Source organism: Polypterus senegalus, chromosome 4, assembly GCF_016835505.1.
Source record: "Polypterus senegalus isolate Bchr_013 chromosome 4, ASM1683550v1, whole genome shotgun sequence".
In the NCBI taxonomy this organism is placed as follows: Eukaryota; Metazoa; Chordata; class Cladistia; order Polypteriformes; family Polypteridae; genus Polypterus; species Polypterus senegalus.
Window position 1 is genome coordinate 36,221,143 of NC_053157.1, and position 27,363 is coordinate 36,248,505.

Sequence of the window (27,363 nt, forward strand, 5' to 3'; positions counted from 1 at the left end):
GGGAGATGTCGATACAGAAATCCAATCTTTTCAAATCAGATTTGAGTGACTTTCATATGTGATACTAGATTGAATACGTATTTGAACTGTGGGCATGAGACATGAACGAGAATGATCAGTTTAGAATTTATGTGTTTTTTTTGCCTATACACATGGGCTGAGTGCTGCCGTCATCAGCCAGCACCTTCAGCACAGCAAAACAACAATGGAGGAGAGCAATAGCTGTGATAACAATCATGGTGTCACTTTTGCTGGCTCCTTTCTCAAACTCACACTATTGCAGCAGTGCCAGCAATGGCTGCAAAAACAGCAAAAGATAGCTGTCTGGCTTTTTTTTTTGCCTTCTCAACATAATCATACACAGCCGACAAACTATTTCCCCATCCTCCATAGCAAAATGACATGCATATGCTAGATACTAGCTCATTCATCTGGTCAGTTTTAATAGCCCGTGTCATCTCACAAATATAAAGTTTTTGTTGTTGGTGATACAAATGACTTGTGCAAAAAAGCATCAATGTGTGCATGTGTGTCGTTTCGGAGGACAGATACGTTCACACATGCGTGGACTTATGAATCTGAACTGTGAAGACAGGCAAATTCGATCTGAGCAAAAATCAGAATTAAGCAATGAGGCTTGCAATGTGAACATAGCCTAAGGTGACGTTCATCTGAAAAGCGTTAACATGTTGTGATACTTTGGCAGTTCTCTGTTTTTGGATTCAGAGTAGTGATTTACGATAATCTGTGGTATTTATTCATTGATATTTATGAATTATAGCATATCTGACTGTTGTCTAATGTCCTTTCAATCGAAGGTGGCATGTGGGTCTCCTTTATATAATATTAGGAATGGAGAGATTTTATTGTTTAACAGAAGAAATAGGCATGTCATGGTGAAGGGGTCATGTCTGTGCATAGCATGACATATACAAACATTGATGAGAGATTCAGCTTATTCACTGCAGTTTTAAACAACTGAAGTGTCCTTAAATGGGAAGATGGCCTCAGAACAAGTATCCACTTTGGCAGTTTGTTCCACTGCCTGAATGTTATCAGCAGCACTTTGTTTAGGAAATAAGAATTTCCCTGCACTCATGACATAAAGTCCCTATCAACCCTATAATGATCCGTGCACAAGCAAGTTATGGCAAGACAGAAATGGTATGCAGCAGCAGAGTTTTTGTTTGACTGTTGATGATTGGGATATTTCAGGAAAATGTCTGTCAAAACTGTGGATGGATCCCGTGAAAGAAGACAGTGCATGTCACAAATCAACAGTGGATGAACATACAACTTTCTAGTGGCATTAGAGTTGATTAAATCTAAGGCACCCAACACATGGAGCAATGATTTCTGAACAGAATCATTCGGTGTAAGTCAATGGAGTCTGCCAGCTCACGCTGGACAGCAGTACTTCATGGTTATCTGGGCACAGTGTGTGCTACCAACAAAGTGGAAAGACAATAATCTCATGGTGGTGCCAAAGTCTGGCTGTTATGGATGTGAAACCCATGGATGTCCATTAGAAAAATAAAAGTTGAACTACAGAAAATACCCCTGATGCAATTTTTGCTCCTAACATCAAATTATATCAATGTAAGGTATCACCAAAGGCCACTGCACACACTCATATGTAGCTACTTTGGGAGCCAATATGTTATAATTCTGTTGTATCTTTAATAATTTATGGATAATTTGGCATTTGCTTCTGGTTCTTTGTGTCTTTTTGAATTTTTGGATTAAGCATAATTCATATTTATTTTTTTCTAAAAGTGACTGTTAAAAATTTTAAAGCATTTTAAATTTATTTTAATATTTAATTTATATTAATGGCAATATCGTTTTGTTTCATGTGGGTGCTACTACTTTGCTCGCAAGGGGTACTGCTATGCAGAGCAACCGGAGATCACAGCCCATGATGTCCCTGATTACAGGGTATAAAAGTCAGGGATCATGTACTACTGGTTATTTCAGATAGAACAGAAACCTATAAGCTTTAAGAGTGCCCGTGTTACTAATAGTCTTCCTGGTTTCAGAAATTGTGCAACAGTGTTTTGACTGCCTCTTCATTTAGTCATTTGGCTGCAACGAAGAACAGGAAAGATTCACATTTTTGACCTTTGCTCATTTTGTGACTTATGTTTCATCTCCAGATCTCATCTACTAAAATATCTCTGCCTTTACCTCTCAAGCCTTTACACAGTGACTGTAATGAGTGACTAAATTCTAATAAAAGCAAGATCAGAACAATTTACCAAGTAAAATTGGTAACTGAAGGCTAGTGTGTTATTCATGTGTTGCTAAAAACATGATCTTCTAATTTCTGTTGTTGTAATACTTGGAGAGATTTATTGTGTTTATCTCAGCTAATGAAACAAGAAGTGTAAACTAGTAAAAATAAAGCTGGAAACAAGAATCTCCCAATAGTATGAAGCAAAGGGCTTGCAGTTCATCAAAAATTTATGTTTACAAAGAACGTATCACACATTTAGAATGTAAAAACACACTGTCCTCCTATTATCCCAATTTAAGCTACCAAAGCAAGGAACTAACAGTTTGTTAGTTTAACCAAAAATGAAATTCTTCTTTGCACTAATTACATTTTATATGTGGAGTTTTGCGTTACTTTTGTCATTTTTGTTCTCCCTAGTAATGGAACTGTTGAAATGAATTTACTAGACGTCTATTTCAAATAGCTATCACATCTGCCTATTTTGTTCAGTGTATGCATCTACTATGAGGGATTAAACAGATTCACAAATGTTGCTTGCACACATGGCACTTCTAAGGATATCAAGGAGAATCTGTGGCACCTAATTTTACTGTCAGTATCATAATTCACTCAGCTATTGCCTTAGAAACTTGGGCAACTGCTATTGGCAAAGTGCATGCAGAACCTCTCTTGACAACAGTGAGGATAAAAAAAAATCCATACAACTTGTGTGGAGGTATGGGAATAGCCACAGGCATTACCAGAAAAGCTCTGGAGCCAGAGGCTGGAGACTGCGGAACGGCAGCCATCAACAAATTGGTCTGAATTTGATTTTTAATGTATTGAAGAGAATCCTTAGTGGACTGCTATACAGAGCTACTTAAATGTGTTTGATTTAATTTATGTAAGAAAATAAATACTCTACTTATCAGTGCAGATAATGTTTTGGGGTAAATAATTCAGTTTTTTTTTTTCAAAAGATGCTCATTTTTCCATACTTTTGCAAGATAAAATTAGCAACCTTTTCATAAAAATTACAACAGCCATTGACTACCTCAAATTGATGCCAGCTGTCATCCAAGCTAGATATGCAACCCATAGCAGTGATGCACAATTGCAGTGGCAGCAAATATAAATGTCAGTAAAATGGATGCTGGGAGCACAAACATTTGACCTAATTCTTGAATCCAAGATATAAACAACAATTGACTGTGATTTAAAAGTATAATTATTACCTAAATTATTCTTTAAGTTAATTTTTAGCATGACAATGTCGTGCTTTTCATAAACTTACAGTGACAGTTTTCCATTACATGAAGCTACCTCTGACTATTACATTCCAGCAATTTAAAATAGTTTTTTCAGGTAAAATATTAAAAATCATATTACTCCAAACTCATTATACTTACATCCTCTATGGTAGGAATTTTTATATTACTAAGCAGAATATCTGAGCTGCTTACACTTAAAGGCTGCTGCTTGTCAGGATAAAGCCATGACTCATGAATGTGTTTTCAGTTTGGTGACAGGTAAGGTCTGGTAATGTAGGCAAAAAAGTGGCTAAGGAATGGGCCAAACCTTACAGTGCCCTAATGACAAGACATAAACACATACAGACAATGGCATTATGCATCTTCATGCCAGTGTAAGGAGTGCACCGCTCCGCTAGAGGGTGATAAACCATGTATGTCTGAAGAGTGTTCCACAAGTTAGTCCTATATGGGCACCAAAGACTTTTGAAAAGAGACTGGACACTTTTTTTTCTTTTTTAAAACAACTTCTCCAACTGTGCACTGGGCAACAGCAACATGAAATGAAATGAAATTCATGGAATTTGGCTGCCTGCTATAGAAAGCAGACTGGGCCTTTAATGATATATGTATTGTATTGTATTATTGTCAACTTTTATTACAAAACATGCAATTAAGAATTTATTTGTACTATGCTCACTACTGTATGAACTATGCACACATGATGATAAACTCCTAACTTACCTTGAACTGGGGGGCGCTCATGGTTGGAGGTGTATATGGGGACTCCAGAAAGAACTTTGAGATTGCTACCCTACTTCTTTCAAAAAGTATTCTTATTTCTAGAATTAATAATAGTTTGGGGCTTGACAAGCAATCTGTGCCAATGGGCATTTGAGCGTGGATCTGAGAGGTGAATAGACACAAAAGATTGTCTTTTGGGAGATAATGGCCAGGGTAGGGAATGAACAAGGTGTATTGAAAGGATTTGGTGTTTAGAGTGCAACATTAGAGTGTACATCGACAAGGCACTCAAATCCACAGACAGAGAAAGAAGGCTAATTGTAGGTAGGCTCTGAGTGGCACTTCTTTTTACATTATACTTTGAATAATAGGTTTGCAGTATTTAACCATTAACATGATATTTTTGTCTCCATGATATCTCTCTGGGTTTGAGGGTGCTAAGACAGTGTTCCTAATTGTCACATCACATTTAGGTGAAACTAGTTAATTTGGAAACAGTAATCCATAGCACCTGTCCACTACAACCTTGTATTCGGGTGTCCTTGAGGCAAATAAAATTCCACAGAAGAGCAGTAGCTAGCTAATGAAATGGAGACACTGTTATTTTTCTGAGATGAAAAAGTGTAATTTTAAAGGCAAATGATTACACTGTCACCCATGACACTAGCTGGTTGGTTCTTCCCAAGGAGTTTTAAGCCCATACGCAAACTATTTATAGTAAGTTTGATGAGAAAATGACCTATTGTGCATTGAGTATTCAGAATTGCCTTGGCATGTAAAGTGAAACTAAATTTTATCCTAGATAAGAGATGGTGTTCAATATTGGGGAAAATAAGAAAGGCATAAATACAAGTATGAAAGTGGCCATTGGCTTTAACTACTGTAACTGGTAGAAAACAAATTTTCTGTATTTTGTTATACCTTTAAGATGTCTAAACACTTATAGCAAATCATGGCAAGTGGTGCATCAGAAATTAAATGGATGATTAAATTTATATATTCAATAATATAAATATGATGTCCCCATGATAGGGCCTGAAAATTTACTGATATATGATAATAAATATAAAACTCAGACCAACGAGAAAGCTGAATGGATATCTGTTGATAAGCACAAAATAAAAGAACTCTTTCTGACATACAATGATATTAAGACCCAAACATATGAGAGCATAAACCACTTTACATTTTATCATGTGAAAACAACAAGTCAGGGTATACAGCTTACAATCTGCCACCAAAAACTGTATGCTTTTCATTTTATGCAGCATCTTATTGTGGGCTTGTAAAATATCAAGTTAAAGGCTGGTCCCATGACATTATGCTAGAAGACTGACGGCAGGTATCCTCCCTTCCAGTAATACTTTGAACAGTCTTGTGATGATCACTAGTCAGCATAACTGCTTTCTGTTACTCCCTTTCATTATATTTATATCCTTTTTATGTGCGCTGTTTGCAAAAAGTAAGTTTGGCAGAAACTGGAGGAGTACAAGTGTACATCATGTTCCTATTATCTATTAGCATATACCGATAGCATAATTTTTCTACTTGACTGGGCACATCCGAAACTGTTAAAATAATAACACATCATGTTCCCAAAAATGGATATCTGCAGTGTGTACCTCTACAAGTAAATCAACAACATCAGAGGGCATCTTCTCAATCAAGATTTCAATGACTCGCAGAATCTCATTCTTGGCTCGTGCCAGGGTGGAGGTGTGCACATTCTGTTGAGACTGAGTGTTGGCAGCAAGAGCAGTGTGCCTATGAACCTGCAAAGAAGGTGGAAGGTAAAGTTAGACAGCCTATATTGCAATTCCTGAAATAGGAAAGTAAAGAGTACTGGTTTATTTACACCACAAGTCAATTGCTGAAATAAAAATAAGAAAATAAATACTAGAACTGACAAAGTTAGATTTTTTAATTGATTCAAGCTCTATAGTGCCTATAAAATGTATTGACTGCCTTGAAATTTTTCACATTCTACTCTTACACAAAATTGCATCACAGTGGATTTATTTTGCCTTTGTTGACACTTACTAAAAAATCTCTTTAATGTAAAAGTGAAAACAGATGTCTGCAAAGTGGTATAAATTAATTATAAATATAAAACGCAAAATAACTGATCATATGAGTATTCATCCCCTTCAAATTAGTATTTAGTAGGTGCATCTTTGTTAGCCATGCCCGGCTTGAGTCAGTGCGCACAGTTCTTTATAAGTTTTGCACATTTGGACAATGCCATTTTATCCATTCTTCTTTGCAAAACTGCTGAAGCTCTGTCAGGTGTCATGGGGACCAGGAGTGAACAGCCCTGTCTCAAATCTAGCCACAAATTATCAAATGCATTGAGATCTGGACCCTGACGTGGCCACTCCAGGACATAAACATTGTTGGTTTTAAGCCATCACTGTGTAGCTTTGGCATTATGCTTGGAGTCATTGCCTTGTGGAAAAAACAAATCTTCTTACATCTACATCTAATTTTCCTCCAGGATTTCCCTGTATTTTCCTGCATTAATTTTTTCCTCTACCCTCACAAGTTTTCCAGAGGCTGCTACAGAGAAGCATATCCACAGCACAAATATTTCCACCATATTTTTACCCCCAAGCTGTTAGACTCCTTAACACCAGGCTGCCCCCTGGGACCTTCCACACAGCCTCAACCACCTTTAAAAACAGAACTTTTATATATGAAAACCACTGTCCTGCAAAGATGAGTGTGCATGTAGAAAAGAACTGAAAATCTCATACTGACCTTTAAGTATTTTGATACTCTTGATATCCTTCTGCTGTGAAACATTCTGACCTGTCATAGTTTACACATGTCTTAAACAACTATTATCATACACTGATAATCTCTGTATTATCTATATCTATTATTTATTTATTATATTACATATCTTACACATCAATATTGCTGCTAATTCTTTGTCCTATCTTTGCACAATGTCTTGTCTTGTTTGTGTTTTAATTTCTAATTTTTAAATTTTTATTCTATTTTTAATTTATTATTTGCACATCATGTTGTTACACTGTGGACCCTGAGTTTCGCAATTTCGTCTATCTGTATACTTGTATATGGTTGAGATGACAATAAAGTTCACTTTGACTTTGACTTTTGATATTTCATTGGGGACGGTGTGTTTTTGAAAATGTGCAGTATTTAAACAGGATGTATAGCCAGATGGCCAAACAGCTCAATTTTTGTTTCATCAGACCATATAACATTCTTCCAGCTGACTTCAGACAATGGCTTTCTCTTTGCCATCCTACCATTAAGCTGCAATGGGTGAAGTACCCTGGAAATGGTTGTTGTTTCCACAGTCTCTATAATCTCAACTCCTGTAGTCTGTAACTCATAAGTCTCTTGGTGGTCTGCCTCACTAGTCTTCTTTTTGCAAGATCAAACAGTTTTTGTGGACAGCATTTCTATTTTCTTGTATTCATTTCCTGACTTTTGAATTTCATTCAGCTTCTCACAAGAGATGTTTGGTGTGTTTTTTTTTGTGTTCATTGTGTTAGTCAGGACATCATACTGACTCACCAAAAGACAAACTTTCCACATACAGGAGCATTTATACTACAATCAGCTGAAACCCCTTCACTAGAGACAGATGAGCTCATTATATGTGACTTCTAATATCAACTGGCTGCACCAGTAAGGTCTGTCATATTAAAGTGGGGGAATACTTATGTGATCAATTATTTTGTATTTTATATTTGTAATTCATTTGGAATACTTTGTAAAGATCTGTTTTCACTTGAACATTGAAGAGTTTTTTTCTGTTAAACAAAGACACATTAAATCCAGTGAGAGTCAGTGTTATAAAACAATAAAATGTGAAAACTTCCAAAGGGATGACTACTTTTTATAAGCCCTGTACGTACATTTATGTAAGCAATAGAGCTCCAGCTATAGATTGCCTTATTATGCCCAATCATAAAGTGATTAACAAAACAACTGAACATACATCATTATCAAAAGCATGTAGAGAATAGAGAAAAAATAACAGAGTACAAGGCAGTAGTACACTGACCTCATAGAGTGTATGAAGCTTTTTAATAGAATGGAAGGAGAAGTTTTAGTTGATTTTTTTTTTTAAATCTGCTTTAGTCTTTCCAGGCTTATATTCAATCAGCAATGGGCATCAGCATAAAACTTAAACTGATCCTAGAAAAGGCACTAGCTTTGCAGCAGGTCACATTAACTGTATTTCAGAACATTTGTTAGTATTCAAGGTCAATTTATTGGCTTAATTCATGCATCCACCTCTTTTCTGAACCTCCTTATTTTAAGAATTTCAAGGAGCTGAAGCTTAACAGGACTGCACTGGCCACAATGCAGGAAGCCAGTTCATCATAGAGTGCATACTCAACTTATACATAATGGGACAATTTTGAGTAACCAGTATGCCTTTAAGATTAAGAAGAAAAAACAGGAAAACCCAAAAAAATACCCACAGAGATAAAGAGACAGAGAATGAGCAATCTCTGCATAGATCGTGACTGAGACAGGATTCAATACCAGTCGTCCAGAGCCACGAGACAGCATCAATGCCAAAAATGGCCAAAATTGACTAATGAATGTCATCCATCCATCCATCCATTCATTCATCATCCAACCAAATTAACAAAATGACTCCTGGAACTGTAAGCATGCAGGGCTAAAGTTGTCTAAATTCACAATGAACATTCTGAAACCTACACAATCTAGTGCATGGTCTGAGAGGCCCAAATTTAAATTTGGCAGCAATGGGCCCAGGCAAAAAAACAGCCCTGGACAAAGCACCAGTCCTTCACAGGGCCCACTTACTCACAAAAGGCTAACTCAGAGCCTCCAAATGAACCAGCTTCAGACAGGCATCAACTGGGTATGGGATTCAAACCTAGGATGCTGGGTCACTATACCACACTTAGCTTAAACCAATACATAAAAACTAACCTAACATTAATATCTTTTGAAGCCGAGAGTAAGCTTCAGCACTTGAGAAAAAAAAACCAAACAAAACAAGGATTAAGAAGCTGCAAACTGGACTCAAGTTCTAGAAATGATAAAGCAGCAGCAATAGCCAAAACTTTTTAAGAAAAGAAAAAAAAAAATAGCCTTTAGTTTGAACAAAATAAGCAAGCCTAAGATAAAGAATTTTACTATTATCAAAAGGATCTATGAAGTTTTTAATAATTCATTAATTACTGGGTAACTATTAACAGACAAGAAACATCCCACAAAACAGACACAAACATCACACTGCCTGAGACCGGGCGCAGGATTCTCCTGGCTGGCTCCTGCACTGTGCCCAGTGACCGGCCATAATAGGCTCTGGTTCATAACCCTGAAATAGATAAAGCAGATGATGGAAGAAAATACAATGCTGTCTGTCTAAAGGAATGTATATCATAAGAAATGTTTATTTAGACAATAACCAAAAAAAAGAACAGCACTGAGAATAAAATGTACAAATAAAAGATGATATTATCAAAGATGGAAGACAGAAAGATGGCAATGTAAGGTTTTGTGTTAAAAAAAATACACACACACACCCATATTGTTATCATTTTCAATGATGTAAACTTTTTAGAAAACTTTTCCCCCCTCTTTTCAAAGGTTGATCAGAGCACTGGGAAAAGCTAACGCCATTTTATATCTGAAAGAGACTGTAATCTGAAAATCAATAAACTGCATATAAATCAAATTGTAAAACGAGAGGAACAAAGCACTAAGGGCTCTATTTTTCATACTCCTGCGCAATGCCAGAAACAAAGATAAATGTGTCTAAATGAGATCTTTGTACAATAATGATTACTTGGAGGAACATTAGAGATGGGTTAACATGTCAGGGTCACACTACATACTGTATGCCAAGTTATATTTATATAAAACAGTACCTGAATATATATCGAGACTGTTCCTTGGTGAGTGTTTAATTGTACACTAATCAGTCTTAGCCTGCTTTCTTTCTGTTTTAGAAGTGTTTTCTGCCATGTTTTCTTTCCCAAGTCCTTAAAGGCATCATAAGGTAGATGGGGAAAAGAACTCTTATAAATTAAACTTTCTTTGCCCTGAAGTGGCTCAGAATGTTTCAGAACTGTAGAAAGGAGAAAAAATATTCTTCTTCCCTTCATTAGTTTTTTTGTAATTTCCACAGTGCTCTGCCTTACACAATGCAATTTGTTTCCAAACAAAAAGAATGAAAAAGAAAAAACAGAGAATTATTCTTACAAAGAAAAAAAAGTGTAAGTGAACATTAGAAACAACAGTGAAACAGAAAGCTGGGCGATCAATCTGCTCGGAGCCCTGGAGTGACAGTGTGAACAGTGGGCCCCGTCATTGAACAATAAGAACATTTCCGTGCCCGCTCTTGCTTTATAGATAAGTGATTACTGAAGGGGTCCTCACCTCCTTGGCAATGGTTGTTATGAAGGCTGGTGGTCTGGCCGTGGCAATGAGTGAGAGAGCGTGTCGAGCTGAGCGGGCTGAATCTGCTGCTGGGGTGAGAGGCAGGCCCATTGTCATGCTAAACAGGGATCAGACAAAGGAGGAGGGAAGAAAAAGAGGAAGCATTAAAAATATAGAGTGAAAAGATTAGACACAGCTTATAATGTCAGTTCAAGGTCAATGGGATCACTCAAACAGTTAGAATATAATAGACTCCCAACAATGCCGAATAATTAGGAGTCTGGGTGTTCCAGCCTCAGCTACACAGGCGAAACAATTAAGCGTGAAAATTGAAAATAGTTTGTGCATCTGTCTGAAATGTAAAAAGGGTCTTGTTAACAAATTATCCAGGCTGAGCGCTGAATATGTATCAGGAATCATACAGTGATAGCTTGCATCTTGGCTCCTGTACGGGGAGTAAAATGTTATTTTGACATGCTGCCAAACATTTCAGTGTATTAGCATGATCTGAATCCCGTGTTAATGTAAGACTTCCTTTTACTTCCAAGGTTAAGCATGTTGTACATGAACACTTTAGTCACTTCTCGCTTGCAGTAAACAGAGTCAGGTTAAAACAAAGCACATATTATCCCAAATGCAGAGCGGATAACATATTTAAAATCAACAGTTACTGCATGTGTCACTGATAAGTTTCATTTATCACCGGTATTTGCACACAATGTAATTCCAGGATTCCACTGCAGCCTCAAGACTCTTTTGTGGATTTCTGCCGTGTTTAAATCTCCGACTGGCTCCTGCAAAGTTTAGCATTCTCTGTTTTACATTCCAATTGTCTACCACTTCCTTGAAATTGGTGGCCTTATTCAAGTACAACCGTCACTCCTCTAGTGAGCACATGCAGTGCTGATCTCCAGCTAGACTTTATGCACCATCATGGGTCTCTATTCAATTAATTAAACAATTACTATTTTAGAGAGTGTTGATTGTAGTGTTCATCATGACAAACACTTTACACGGCAAACAATGATACAAGACTGTCAATTACATATACAATTGTATGTTAAACTATACGGTAAACTCAGTGAACAGCCTGAGGAACATTTTAGTACTGTAAAATCATCAAATTTAATGAGAAAAGGGTTACAATCACGTTGAATAAATTCAGGACAGAAGAAGCGAGTCTTTAGACAAACCACCAATGGAACTGAGCCCAAATATGCTGATTAGTTTCTATCAAAGTTTGCCTTCTTCTTCCTACATCTTCCCGTTGCCTCACCCTCCTTGAGACCTGATAACTTTAATTTAGCACTACCTCTGTTTCTCTAGTGAGCATCTGAATTGTCACTTGTTCTTCTCCATTATCCACTGTCACCTAGGTAAGCCAAACACACTTTCATTATGTAGTTGATCTACCCAGTTAAAGGTCATGGAAAGCAGGAGGATGATGGGAGCCAGCCCAGGTCACAGTCATGCACGCATCGTCACTCAGACACAAGGGGTCAATTTAAAATCAACCATTAACCTAACATGCACATGTTTAGGATGTGGGAGAAAAATGAGTTTCTACAACTTTATGATTAATGTGGTAGTAGACTCATTTAGTGTCAGTTGTGAGGACTGAACATTTAGACTTTTTATTTATAGTCTACAGTTTTGGCAATTTAGTCACATACATGTTTTCTGCTGTGGGGAGCTATTATGTGCTCCAATGTATTTACTGTGTGCATGTTTATCGTGGGTTACACACCTCGGAGGAATTGTCAGAATCCAGTGAAATGTTTGAAACTCAGTATTGCGGGCCACGGGATTTAACTGCAGCCAATCTGACAGCTACTACTTTCTTGGAGCCTGTGATGGGACCTTTACACATTACTATGTTTAACAGACTCCTGCAAGGCAACATTTGACTTTCACCAGGTGTCACTGAAGATCTGGTCCGTTTTCCAAATAACAGGACTGTATTTACTGTGCTAAGCTTTGTTCAGATCTCTTATTTGCTCCAAGACAGACTGCCTTTCTTGGTGGTCTACTGGAGTGTAAACGATATTAACCAACTAATTGTAATGTCTGAAAAATAAGAATTTTTCATTGGAAACTGTTATATACAAGTGTATATAACAAGTGTATATAAGTGTACAAGTGTATATAACTGGAATAAAACAACTACAACAACAAAGAAAGATTTCAAAAAGACAGTCATTGTGGCCTTGTGGTTAAGCCTTTGGACCCTCAAACCCTGATGTTTTGGGTTCAGATCCCACTACCAACACGGTGTGACCATGAGAAAGTCACTTCACCTGCCTGTGCTCCAACTGGCAAAAGCCAAAGTGATGTAATCAATTGGATCTCATATGTTGTAAGTCACCCTAAATAGTCAGCCAAAATCTTAAATAAATAAATAAATCAGTGCCAAGAGAAAAAGAAATTACAATAAATTAGAAATCTACTTAAGAGAGGGTTCAGGTAACTGGTACATATTGGCTTCTGGTAATTAGGTTGGATGGTTCAAAAAGAGTGATTCAAAAGACAGGGAATCCTAGCCGTCAGCATCTAGTCTGCTAAAGCACATCTGGCAGAGCGTGCAGCTCAGTACAACATACCTCAGAACTGCGAGAGGAGATTCTCACTGACCTGGCCTAAAGAGCGGGAAGCTGCTGGGAACTGGAAAACTCGCTCTGTGCAACTGGAATAATACAAGTGGGAGTACTGGACACCCACTGAGCCAGGGAGTGAACAGGACCTTAGATTGCATTTATAGGAGAAATAAACTATCCACTTCAACACCCATTAAATAGTTTCAATGCTTTAAGGAGGCATTAATGATGTTATCTGGTCCCACTAATAATTAGATACTCAAGAAAATGCTTCACAAATGTACTTTTATGTTAATAAGTCATGAACAGTAGCTGCACATGATTTTAACACAGTCAAACACTATGAAAATTTAAAGAGCACAAAATATTTCAAATGAAACTTGCAAAATCATTTACTTATATATTTATTTAATAAAAGAAATTGCTCTAATTCTTTCACTGCACTATATATAAACAGCACAATTCGTAATTCACATATTCTTATACAGTTTAGAAAGATGAAGTACAGGAATGACAATAGGCTTTGAAATAAAAACTGAAGCACAAAGGATTTAGAATAAAAGCTTGAAAGACAGTGTGGTGGGCAGTAAAGGAGGAGGGGATGAAAGAATAAGAATTGTCGACAAAAGAAATGTAGAACTAAAACAAACAAACAGGCAACTTCAAATGCCTGAGCTTAACGTGTGAGGCAAAAAGATGGTTTAGAAATAGCAATAAAGGAGCCAGTTACAGGAGGATGGAAATAAGTGAGAAGAGATATAAATGATTAAAGATTGTCAAAAAAAAGCTACTTGGAAGTTGTAAAATTCAGTGGTGATGCTGTGCAGTGATGAAACTTAAACCATTCCAAAGAAAGTGGAAGAGCTGCACATCAGAACAGAAATCCATGTGCTGTGATGGCTGCTGGGACTCTCTTTAAGACAAAGAAAAACAAATTAGGAAATCCGTAAAATGGCAGGGGCCCAACATACTGTCAGCAAGTTGGCTATGTTGTACGTAGCAGGGAGAATAATCCAATTAGAAGAGCATGGCAGCTGTCAAGAGGAAGGCTGAAGTTTAGATGGGGAGGTGTGGTGGCAATGTACTGGGTCAGAAGGTAAAAGATGCCATAGGTAGGGCTAAAATGCAACAGGGGTTCTGGAGGGCCAACTCCTAACAGTGGTAAAGTGGTTGTAAGTAAAAGAAGATATTATTATACAGCTGGAGAAAAGGCAGGTTAAAAGATTTTTACTTTATCGCGCAGTAAGTAAGCGACACGGACTAAACCTCCACTATTGCGACTGCCACCTCCTTGGTTCCAACACCACACCTATAAAGGACATTTACTGCACAAATGATCCCAGGTCTATTTAATTTATAGCAAGCCAGACGTTTTATTGAGAGGTTCAGCTCATCTGATTTTCTTGAAGCTCTCCTCCCCTGGTAATTTTACTTCTCACTGAACATACACGTGACTCACGCTGGTGTAGAATGAAAGCACAGCCTTGCCCTCTTCTCTTCAGATAATAAGCAACAAAGGCCCAAAACCCAAGGTGCACCTGCTGCTCCCTACTGAGAAGGTCAGGCCACCGATTCATCCTGCTCCATCTTAAAACAGCTGACTTCCTGGTTCTTCTTTGCCTGCCGCCCTTAAGTCTTCCTTTTATAGAGCGGGGGAACAGGGCCTGACCTGAAAATGACTCAGAGATCACCATAACAACTACCATTCTTTGCCTGTAAAGAAAAGATACCACACTGTGCCGCAAAGTGTAAAAAGTTGCTCTGTGTCTGTTGATAGCATAGTATAGCAAATGGATTAAGGCAGTGAAGACAAATCCTTACCATGAAGGGCTGCAGCAATTTCAGGATTTTGTTCCAACAAATTTCTAAATTTAACGTCAATGTTTTTCTTACCTGAACGCTTCACTTAATCAGACTCCACACCATAGCTTATGCCTTAGAAATTAATAACGATGCAAAATTTAACTTCATTTAGAAACCCAGAAACACATTTGCTGCCCCTCTTGACCATTGTGCACAGGAGTCTCAACCTTTTGTATTTGCTTTTTAAGAACATTGAACTTTTGTTTCTTTTTATTACCAGAAGGCAATGAACTATGAGTCACAAAAAAGGAAAAACAGCTAATCAGACAGATGCTGTTTTCATCTGTATATTTATTTATCATTAAAAAAAATCTGAGGGACTGAGGAAATCTAACTGTCCCCAGTCAACTTTGCCAAATTTTCTGTAAAATTAAAAACAAAATTTCTAATGCAGAAGTATGATAAAAGCTACAAGATGCAGAATACTGTAAATAATCTAAGGGCATCCTTAGATTATTTGGCCACAAACAAAATGACTCTAATAAAAATTTGTAGCTCTCCAGAATCAGGACTCTCCATTCTTGATATGGGGCGTGTTTCTAAAGCTCAGCTTGGAATTCAATGTAATTATTCATGCAAAGCACTGTATATAATGTTTTGTCAGCAAGCTGGCAGATAAAAGTATGAGCAAAATCCAGAAGATGCATGTAAAAATAAAAAAAAAAGATATAAAATGAAATGAAACTGAAGCTTGATAAGAGAGACAATAATCAAGTTTGAGAGAACAAAAGGGTGAAAACCAAAAGTGAGAAAAGAGCACAAAAATATACTTTGAATACTTCAGAGATTTGCTATCCACAGATCGGATACGGATTTGCACTCGTAACTGTCCTTTAATCCCGTCACGTCAATTACACATGGGTCTTGACTTCAGAAGCCACACCCCTAGCAAATCTGGAAGAGGAACCAAAATAAAGGAAGTAAACAACGGCAGCCTTTGAGGAACCAAAATCATACTAAATCATGACAGTCTCCATCTGATTTTTTATATTATCGTAAAGTTTTCACCACACATTTAGCAAGAAATCCCAAGAATTCTAATATCATAAGGAGAAAGATCAAACACAAAGAAAATACATCAACAGCTTAAAGCTATTTCATTTATTTAGTGACTGAGGTAATGATTCATGAACATTTTAGGTCTGCAAATGTATCCAGTGAACTAAATGCAATTATAACAGGTTTAGATGTTTGAATATAGTGGGTAACAAATTAGCCTAATTTAGCTCAGCCCCACCCAATATAAAACTACCTTATGTACGGACAGAAGTTGATAGCCATGGTGCCTACAAGCACATCAAGTCACAATGAATACAATTCTCTGAAAACTAATAAAATATGTTAATGGGTCTCCACCTAGAAAGAGTAACAATGTAAGGCTCCGGGGAATCTCAAAAGTAGATGGTCATAGTGACTGTCCACTTTTTCTGCTAAAATCTCTTTTCCTAAGAGTAAGGCATAAAAGATTCCATAATGTCACAAACAACATAATGTTTCCCATAACTATAAAATTAAGCAACAGTCCACTTCTTCAAAAGTTTCCACTGCCACTACTACTGCTGTACATGTGATTATGTGGACAGCTGTCTGGCAGCCATGCGAGAAGGGTCACATGTGACCTCAGATTCTACCATACAAGGTTGCAAAGCACCCGATAAAAGAAGAGCTCCACAGTGCACCTGCAGAAGTTCATGAAAGCAACTGGAGAAATGTGAGCTGTCCTTAGACGTCTGAGGAAGCAGAGGTGCTGATCATTTTTTCTGACATGAGCTGAAGTGTATTATTCCCACTTCAGTTTGTTTGTGAAATTTACAGCTGCTCACTCTGTAAACAGCATCCTAATTGATGTAGGTGCAAGTGTCATTGGCCTTCTGTTTATGTCCAAGCTCCTTAGTTCGTTTGGCGTTAAGGGTCTGATTGTTGTCCAAGAACCACTGATTCAGAAAATAAACCCCTTTTCTGTAAGCAATCTCATCACTGTTGACGTTCAGGCCTATGAAGGCGAGGTCATCAGTAAATTTAAGGATGGGGTTGGAGCTGTAACTGGACACACGCAAAACAGTCTACCCTGTGGAGCACCTGTATTGAGGGTCAGTGTGGAGGCAGTGATGCTGCCAACCTGCACATGTTAGTCAGAAAGCACAAAATGAAATTGCAGAGGGTGGCACTAAGTCCTTAATTTGAATAGTTTGGTGGACAGCTTTGATGGAACAACAGTTTTAAATGCTGAGCTATTCTCGTTAAACAGGAGTCTGGCATAGCAGCTTGTATTATCCACTTGTGCCAGCCTGGTAATAAGTGAAAGGGATATGTCATTCTCTGTTTACCAGCTGTGACAATATTATTGTCAATTATTGTCTACTTCTCTTGCATCCATAAACTCAATATATAATGAAGTGCATAAAAGTATTCACAGATGCCTTCTCAGATGGCTACAACAATTTGCTTTGGAAGCTGCAACACATTTCAATTGGGTTGTTTTTTTCGTATGTCTAATAAAATATACTTTACATTTTGATGGGCCATAATCATTTTAATTATAAAGAAAAAGTAAAAATAACATAGAAAACTGATCATATGTAGTCTTTAAAAATACTCCCTTTATTCCTTAGGTATACAATATAATTCATATTTTCCAAGTTTTATTGTTTGTCCAGTTTTCCTTACCAAATTGCTTGTTTTGCTGCAGGTTACTTGGGGATCAATCTTAAGTTCATGTGATAGATTTTAAGAGTCACTCTAGCTTTGTGTTTAAGGGTCATTGTCTAACTGAAATACTGTATGAACTAATGTCCTGTCTACTAAAAACCTGAAATTGGGACAATGTTTAGCTCTAGGTTTTCTCTGTACTTTGCTCCATCCACTAAACCGTCTACTCTGACAAGCCCAGCACCATCACACTTCGCTTGTCTTGTAAGTGACGAACGGTGCTCTTTTTTGCCACAATTCCACTTCACGTAAGCTTTTGCTTTTTGACAACCTTTGTATTCTGTGTTTTTTGGAGACAAATAAAAAATAATTTTTGGGGTAACTGCATTTGAGTACTTGCAAAGAAATGAACCCATAAAATATACTGTATCAAGACTTTTGATTCTGTATCTCAATGGAGTCACTTCCTTCCTGGAATGCTACATCTAGGCAAATCTAAAAATCATTTATTTGAGGAAAAAACAGGCAAAAAAATTAATTCCTTACACAAAATTACAAAAACTAGAAAATTAAGCCAAACACTTTGCTTTGGTTGTTCAGCCTTCATAAGATGTGTACTTGAGGGAAGACTTCAGATAAAATATGTGAGCAAATGGGGATGGGGAAGACAGAAGGGATAGGAATGACAGAAGACCAAAATGATTGCTAAAGGTGGCCATCTGAAAAGATAAATGGTGAGGCAACAGTGCTGGGTGTGTTTAAGAGTCATTTTTTGGACATTTTACTTTCCTTTGTGTGTTTGAACCCTAGTAACAGAACACAATCACAGAGATGAATTTGGCCATATTTGAAACATTCTGATAGCTCATGTTTCCTGAAATAATCTATGAAAGGTCTAGTTTCTCTGGTGAAAAAAGCAAGACTATTTAAGGGGAATGAGCAAGCAAGTGGTCTCCTAGTAGATATAAAATGAAGTAGCAGAGAACAGTTATTACTAGTATGAAATCATATGAAAAAATAAAACCCGTTTAATATCGTTTGTCCTTTAAGGTTAAATTAAATTAATTATAGTGCCTAGGGAGACCAAATGATTAAACGTTACCTATGGAAATATAAAACCAGAAACCAGAAATGATGCACTTACTTTTTCACAGGTCTATAGTTAGCGATCATACATCAACTTCTGTTGCATTAAAATGATATGGATTTTGTGTATTTTTTGTATATGATGCACAGGTGCCAAAATTTATTACAAGAATCACTAGTTTCTGATCACATGCCTCTACTCATTGGTTTAAAAAGAGAAACAGGCACATAGTGGCTCATACATATCAAAAATGTCTTTTGACTTCCTTCCCATAAAAAGCTGCTTGGGTGTCACCACTGGGGAAAGAAGGAAAGTGGAAATTCAGCCTTAACTTGTAATAAATTGTCTTTTATAACTACAAAGTGACCATTGTTTGCATGATGGAGAATGCCAACATCAGGCATCAAACTAAAATTGCATAACAAAATTGGAGAACCATGAAAATGAAATAAACATTTCTTCATAAAGTCAATCAATAAATGCATGCTGTCGATACCGAAAATAAATTGCTTATATACAATGCTACATTCAGAAATCATTTTTCTTGCTGTGTAATATTTCTAATAAGAGACAGCCCTTTAAACAGCCTCACTTAAACAAATACCTGAGTAGGCAACAGTTAAAATATGTCTGCCCAGAAACTGAGCAGTAAAGCTAAATTACTATTAGCTGATATGAAGCCCACAATCAGAAGCCAGAAAGTTACTCTAATAATTTATCACCACTGAATTCTTTATTGCTGATTAAATATGCAAAAAATAGCACTTTATACACACTGGGAAACAATGCTTGTTTGTTTTACTGTTCATCATACAGAAGCCTGTAAATGGAATGAGACAGCTTCTTAATATTTAACAGTATACAATCGAAATTTGAATAAAATACGTTTTTCCAAAAAAAATGTAATGTTGAAATATCATGTATGAATAAATATGTATGCAGTAAACATTTTTATAAATTAACGTTGTGTGTGTATGCAACTTTAATATTAGTAAAAGTTTCAAATGTGTTTTGTCTTTGTATTTGTATTAACAACTAGATTGTTCTTTCTATAACTTGCAAAATTCATTAGAATGTATTTCTTAAAAATGTGACATGCCCCTGCAATGTTGTTCCTCAGTTAATGCAATTAACAGCCCCAGCTGTACAAAGATCTTTTATTTTAATTATGACAAAAATATAGCTTTTTGCCTGTTTATGAGCATTTCTGAAAGTTCTGAAAAAAATTAATTTGACAGAAATTTGAAATATTCTTCAGTACTAAAACAATTATTTGTGTTCATGTGGCTGAGGTAAATCAGGCTTTTCATTCTGAAAAATAATGAGAAATGAAGGCCCGCAGAGGTTTATTTCCTTCAGATTCACCCTGTTACCACCCAGACATAGATACTCTATAAGAATAAAATCTGTTACAACATCATTTACAGAAAAAACTGTTTTACTGTTTTGTCATTTAAGATTATCTGTGTGCTTTATTTTTGGACATTTGTTTTAACATTATTATAATAATTATATACGTATCATATTTTCATAGTTATATAAAACATATAATAATATTTACCTAAACATAATGTTCATTCAATGTAAAAACAGTATAATTTAACTTTATTATTATAATTCCCATTAGATTTAAGTATTTTTTATAATAGTTAATTTAAGGAGATAATTCAAATGAGTGACTCCACTAATGTAAGTGCTAATAACAAAAGTAATCTAGAAATACAACATAAAAATGCAATTGATTCTTGAATGAAATTTTAGTGAAGCACAGATTTAAATACACATTGATTTTGTTTTGTGGATAGATATCCAGGTATACTAACAACAATAGTTTCTGCCCTTTAATTTAAATTATGTACTGTACATTGCTGGAAGAAATCAGACCATTAAGTGAAGAAGAAAAAAAAACTTTTTGACTTAAATATTAAGGTCTGACTTGCTCTGTCTTACTTTTAGGCTTTACATCATCAAGAGTCGATATTTAAATAAAGATTTAAAAAATGTATTCAACCTTTCAACTGTTCTGGGTTGTTTCTCATCACTCTCCTTCTAGGATAAGCTCTGGGCCCCTGCAACCCTGAATTGGATTAGGCTGACTTGAGAACGGATTTGTACATGAGCATATAATATATAGATGATACACAAAAACACATAAGTATATTTTTATATATGTATATATATATATATATATATATATATATATATATATATATATAGAGAGAGAGAGAGAGAGAGAGAGGTTATAACACTATTAAATGTATACCATATTTATACTATATTCTTGCATTTCTATGGGTCATATTTTGAATGTTAACTCAATTATAGATGAATTCATACAGTGCTATAACAAAATGAATATGTTATGTAAACAAAAAAATAATACAAGACATCAAACTATCCAAGACATGTATTAAAACAGAAATGGTTTAGCTTTGAATCAAATAAATATTTTATACTGAATTTAATTTAAAGCAAAATTTACCAAAATTATTTTCTTTAAAGTCTAAATCACTAAGTCACTGGTGCAAATGAGCAAAGTTTGGAAGCACTGGTACAAATGAAGCTGTTACTAATATACTGCATATCACCTTTCATAACACAGCTTCCTCAAGTACATCCAATGCACCAAATGTACATAATATCTGTTGCATGAGGTAAATGACACTAAAATTCAAAAACAGAAAGTGTCATGGTTTTGTCAATGAAAATGCTGTTTCAGGAAGCACTCTTTTTGACAGAACATGCAGCCTTATTTTTGCTATAATTGTAGTAACCAGACAATATTTTCCCTTCAATAAATTGCTGCTGTCTTGTTTTAGCTTTGTGAGATGCATATGAACAATATCCAACAGAAAATGTTAATTTATAATAAAATGTTTTGACCCCATTATCTAGTTGGTAATTCTAATTACATTTTAAGTTTCTACAAGGATGAAATGAATGTCTTAATTAATGTTCCAAATAAATATTTTTGCTGCATACATTTTTAAAAGGAAAATATTAACCACATGCCATAACCTTCTTGTATTGTTTCTAAAAACTGAACAAACACATATATGTTACTGACTCAAGTCAAATAAAAGTAGTGCAAGGCAGACAACTTGTTTTAGATCAGAATGAATGTGGTTAGTTTTCTATAAATTATATTAATACTTCCTGGTCATTTTGATTCACATTACATTCCTGCAGTAATATTTAGCAAATCTACATTTGAACAACCCAAGTTTACCTGAAAAAAATTTAAATTAAAAAAATGCAAAAATGTTAGTTGACACAATTTACAGATAAAAGCTTTTTGGGGCTACAACAATATTTTCTGTCTTTTCCCTAACTAATGCTCCATTTAATGTAGTTAGGCATGACTCTAAATTACAAGGTAATACATTTTAAATGAAAGAAGAACCCAAATGGGTCTTAAATAAAGGCCTTTTCAGAAGCTGTCTAGTTCTCTGGTGCCGGCATCTAAGATTTCTTCCCGTCTCTCTCCTCTGCTCTCATGAAGCTGCATGGCACAGCCAAACATTTTTTCATGCTAACATAAACAGCTGCCAATCATTCCAGTTTAATATATTGAGGCTGGTAATGTAGTTGTTCGGAGTCACCTTCATTCAGTACTGCTAAATACTGAAGAGATTCAGTTAGCTAAAAAATCAATAGTAATTAATAAACTAAATCATCCATATTTCCTATTATTCAAAAATCAAAGCTCAAAAGAGCATTTGATAATTCATTTTTAATTTCTTCCAAATATTTGAACATTTCTCTGAAGTCTAAATAAACATAGGTATTAACAAATAAAATATTTCTTTTATGTTTAAAATCTTCTAGCGTACAATAGCTACGGACTTATTCTCTTTCAGAGCCTGTTGCCTTTACAGTGTCCTTCATCGGCTGATACAGCACTGACTGGAGGAAGCACTTTCATCTGTCACAAAATCATCTTCCAACTTAATGTTAATGTAGTTCTGAAAATAAATCAGCCTGTGTAAAGGGAACAGGTGGGTGCGGGCAGCTTTGGGAAAAGGAAATCCAATGGCAAATGCTTTGTATGTCATTATTGGTAAGAATGTAAAGTAAACCCAGAAGGGAAAAACCTAATACACTAAAGAAAATGGCACACACTCAAATGTGGGAAACGAATAGAAACTGCACTGCTGCATTCAGTCACTGGCCAAAAAAAAAAAAAGAAAAAGAAATTAATTATATCTTAAGTTAACATTTACCAAATCAGAATTCCAGTAATCTGCTAAGTAAATATATTTCACTGTTATACAAAGGGAATACATTCACTGATTTATATGTGTCTGTATTAGTACAGTGCGGTGATCTTTTTTAAAATTTTTATAACAATATAAATAAAATGAGTAAGTGCAAAGGTTTAAAATGTTTTAGCATGATTTTTCAAATTATTAGCTGAATACACATTATTTCTACATTAGATTGTATTTTTACACAGTTACATTAAAATCTGATCATTTAATAATGCACAATCTGTTAGTGCCCTATTTTAACAAAGGCACGGATTAAAGAGAAATCAAAACACAGTATTATATCAAAACCCTTTTCCTAATCTTTAATTCTAAAAATAAAAATCAATGCCCGAGTTAAATTTCCCCAAGCAAACACATTTACTGTGAAGCTACTTTTACAAGACTGATACATATACTTAGAAAAAGAAAATGTTTAAAATATGTGCACTAATGTAATACTTACTCATTTCAAAAATTACTACAGACAAGTCACCATCAGGCCAAAAACCACAATTTAAAAAAGAAAATTCTACTCGGATCTTAAGAAAATCTCTTAAATCACAACATAAATAAAACAATAAACAAACAAATCTGTAAAAAAATTTACTAAAATGACAATCTACATATGAATAAAGACTCCAACTCCACCACTGCTATGAAATGAGGAAACACAGTCCTTACAGCATATTCATAGGAGATTATATATAATAGTATATACACAACAATATTAATAATACAAATATTAGATTATATAGATATACACACATATATATATATATATATATATATATATATATACACACATATATATATATATATATATATATATATATATATATATATAAACAGAGCTTTGTGTAATATTAATAAAAACTAAAGCTATAAACAAAGTAAAAGTCAGTATAACATTAACATAAGAGGTGTAAAATATAGACCACCAGTTAGAAAACAATAATCTTGAGAATGCATTCTGCAGCAAAACTAAGTCCACATCGTACAAAGAAGATTTCAGTAAATGATTGATGGATCTAAATAATACATATCAATATGCATACTGTGAAGCAGTCATTGTAATGTTATATTTTTTTTTCCACTAAAATTTAAGTAACATTTAAATAATCATTATTTTTATGTTCCACAAATAAACAGATAAAAAATGAAATACAATATAAAGAATATATATATAAACAATTGTATCCTGATATTTTAAATCAAGTTCAATAAAGGTGTGAACAACAATAATCATATTAATAAAGTCACAAATGCTCCAAAATCAAAGATTCATGATTACAGTTACAAATATACAACGTTGAACTAGAAATACAAATTACCAATATATGAAACAATGACAAGCAATATTAACACAAGCTGCAATGTGGTTTTATTTTCAGTCCCCTAATTATAAGATGTGAACCACAAGCAAAAATATTGGGTGCCGTTTGATTTTATTGATTTAAATTTTAACAAGGCAATTCCTTTAATAAATTTCTGACTCTTTGCTATTGTTCCTATTAAATATTAAAGTAAGAAAATGACATAGCAAAATATTAAAACAAAGCCACACTCTAAACAAATCATTAAAACTGTAAGCAGAAAATCTTAAATAAACATTTTAATTTCTCTGATAAACCAGCTTAAAAGGTTCTAACAAATCACATCCTTAAAAGCTTCATAATCAGTGCAACAAAGTGTATATTCAGAAAAACAAACATATTTTCAGAAAAATAGCACAAACATATATTTCTATTTAATTAAGAAAATTTAATGTATGAAAAAAAGGCCTTTAGGTATAAGCATAGAAAATTAATTACAGGTTAATCCTACAAAAATGAATACTATATACCATGAATCACACACAAATACAAAATTATTACAAGCCACTTTTTTCAGTGTGTTCAATATTGATTTGTATTGCTAATCAATGAAAACTACATTAAGGGGAGCTACCAGTAAAAACAAAATGCGGCATTTTTTTCTTGATCATTTTGGAAGAAAACAAATATCTACCTGTATATATGTACTGCGTATTTGTTTTCAATTGTGAAGGGGTAGGAAACAAATATACAGTACATGTACAATTAAATATGTTTTTAACAATGACTCTCTTAATAAAAGATTGTTTTTTTAACCTTATAATTATTAAATGTTATAAATACCGTAACCCTTTTATAATACTGCTTAGATATATGTGTGTGTGTAAAGATAGATAGAGATAGATAGATAGATAGATAGATAGATAGATAGATAGATAGATAGATAGATAGATAGATAGATAGATGTGTGTGCATGAATGTATACATATTTCTCCATTTTTTCCAGCACATTAAATGCAGTACTTAATCCTTCTGCTTTACTAACTGCTTAATTGTTTTGAAAAAAATAATGCAAAACATAAATGTCAATTAAAACTATACAAAACTACAATTTCTAATAAGATTTTTGCCAGCAATGACAGACAGTCAGACAGACAGACAGATAGATATGGAGGAGTTATCGTACTTTCATTCTAGCCATAAAACAAACTGCTGCAGTAATTGGAGGGACGGCTGTACAGTATAAATAGAATCATTAGTAAACAGGCGACAGGCATGTATATATATATATATATATATATATATATATATATATATATATATATATATATATATATATATATATATATTTAATTTTAAATAACATAATGCAGGGATGCTTCTCTTTCTGTTTGCCGAAAATAATATTAAAAAGATCTTTCAGGTTTTTATTTTTTAAATAAAATAGTGACAATACGGGGCACTGTAACATAATCCTATGATGTAGATACTTATTTTTCATTTAGTTATTCTCTTACTAAAACAGTCTTTGGAAAGAAATCTTTACATTTGCCACATGTGCAAGCCACGGAACAAAGCATGTCAAATGTAGTAAATTCCTGTTTCTTTCTCTGTCTCTTTCTCTCTTTTTGGAGGGATTTATCTGGTACATTGACACAGCAGGGGGTTCTGAAGTTTGTTTCTCTCAAATCACAGATGCCTGATGAACACGGCCTACTGCTTCACTAGTCAATAAACGTGAATTCAAATTAAAAAAAAAAGCAGAAGTTCTACACAAAAGCTTTCACGAGAAGCATGCTTAACTATTCGGACAGAACTCAGACAGATGTGTGCTGTTTATTCTGTACAAGGAAAATCAGGCAACTGAAGGGGGCAGCCCAGCAGGGCTTACTGGGATATGGGGGTTGGGTGGCACAGGAAAGTCAGCTGAAACCCCCACAACTGCTGCCATAAGCTAGTTTCATTTTATTTTCTATATGAGTCTGACCGACATTCAGCAGCCACTACTCTCAATCAAAATCTGGTTATAGATTGATAAGGAAAAACACTTCCCAGTTTAATAAACAATTTATCATAATGAATATTACACGAAAGGTCCTTAGGGCTACATAGTAATACATTCCATTAACACACCATTCCTCAGACATGACAGCCCTGTACTATAATTTGCAATATCTCATAGCTTATGTTATTGTTCGAAACCCTTTATTATTAAGAAGAGTAGATGTGATTTGGTTATTGCGACAGTAGGAAATATTTACAGTTGTGATAACCATTGTCTGTTTTATGTAAGAATGTTTGCACTGCTAAAAACATAAAATTATTAAAGAAAATAATTAAAAACATGTAATAAAAAAAATTTGAAATCCTACTGAAGGTTTATCAGATGTAAGTCACAGCAGCAGGAAACTGGTGGGTGAAATCAGATCAACAGTATTAAGCAAAAACAGTAGTCAAGGTCATACTTAAAACCACAACAATTGCCTGAATTTAACAGATAGTTAAATCCTCAAAGGAAGATATTCTAAAGGAGGAAAGTCTACAGAAATCTCAAGGCAGAAGCTGACCATTTGTATAAAATAACCCCTTTGTTTCCCTGCATCCATCTATAATTTAGCTACCAATTCTCAGTGTGAACTGTTATGTAAGGGAGAGTCAGCAGCACTGAACTAGTCCTCCTAAGGTGGCAAAATAAAACTCAGATATATCCCCAAAATTACAGATAGAAAATAAATAAGAGGCCTCTGGGAAACAATAATTAAATCTCCTCTCAATGAGTGTGTTTTTTGTAATGTTTTGAATGAAAGTAGAAATAAAAATGTAATAATTTGAATTTTGCTTGATCAAGAGGTCAGATGAGTAAGAGATAAGCCTCCCAAGTTGACATTACAGCTGAATCATCAGTTAGAGAAAAATTCAACCGATGCTTTTTTACATGGTTGGGAAAGAAATATTAAAATGACTTGCCTAACTGTTTAAGACACTTTATGTATTTTTTC

The 27,363-nt window shown here is 34.8% G+C and overlaps 1 protein-coding gene across 4 annotated transcripts in view; it reads right to left on the minus strand.

Annotated features, from left to right (window-relative positions):
* The window catches only part of LOC120527253 (WD repeat-containing protein 7), a 522,770-nt gene that overhangs the window by 88,115 nt on the left and 407,292 nt on the right, over positions 1-27,363 (minus strand). For all 4 annotated transcript variants that reach the window (XM_039750464.1, XM_039750463.1, XM_039750462.1 and 1 more), the window contains 2 exons: positions 10,609-10,726; positions 5,832-5,981 (listed from right to left, as the gene is read on the minus strand). In XM_039750464.1, coding sequence (XP_039606398.1) covers positions 5,832-5,981; positions 10,609-10,726 — 268 coding nt within the window. The remainder of the gene's footprint in view (positions 1-5,831; positions 5,982-10,608; positions 10,727-27,363) is intronic.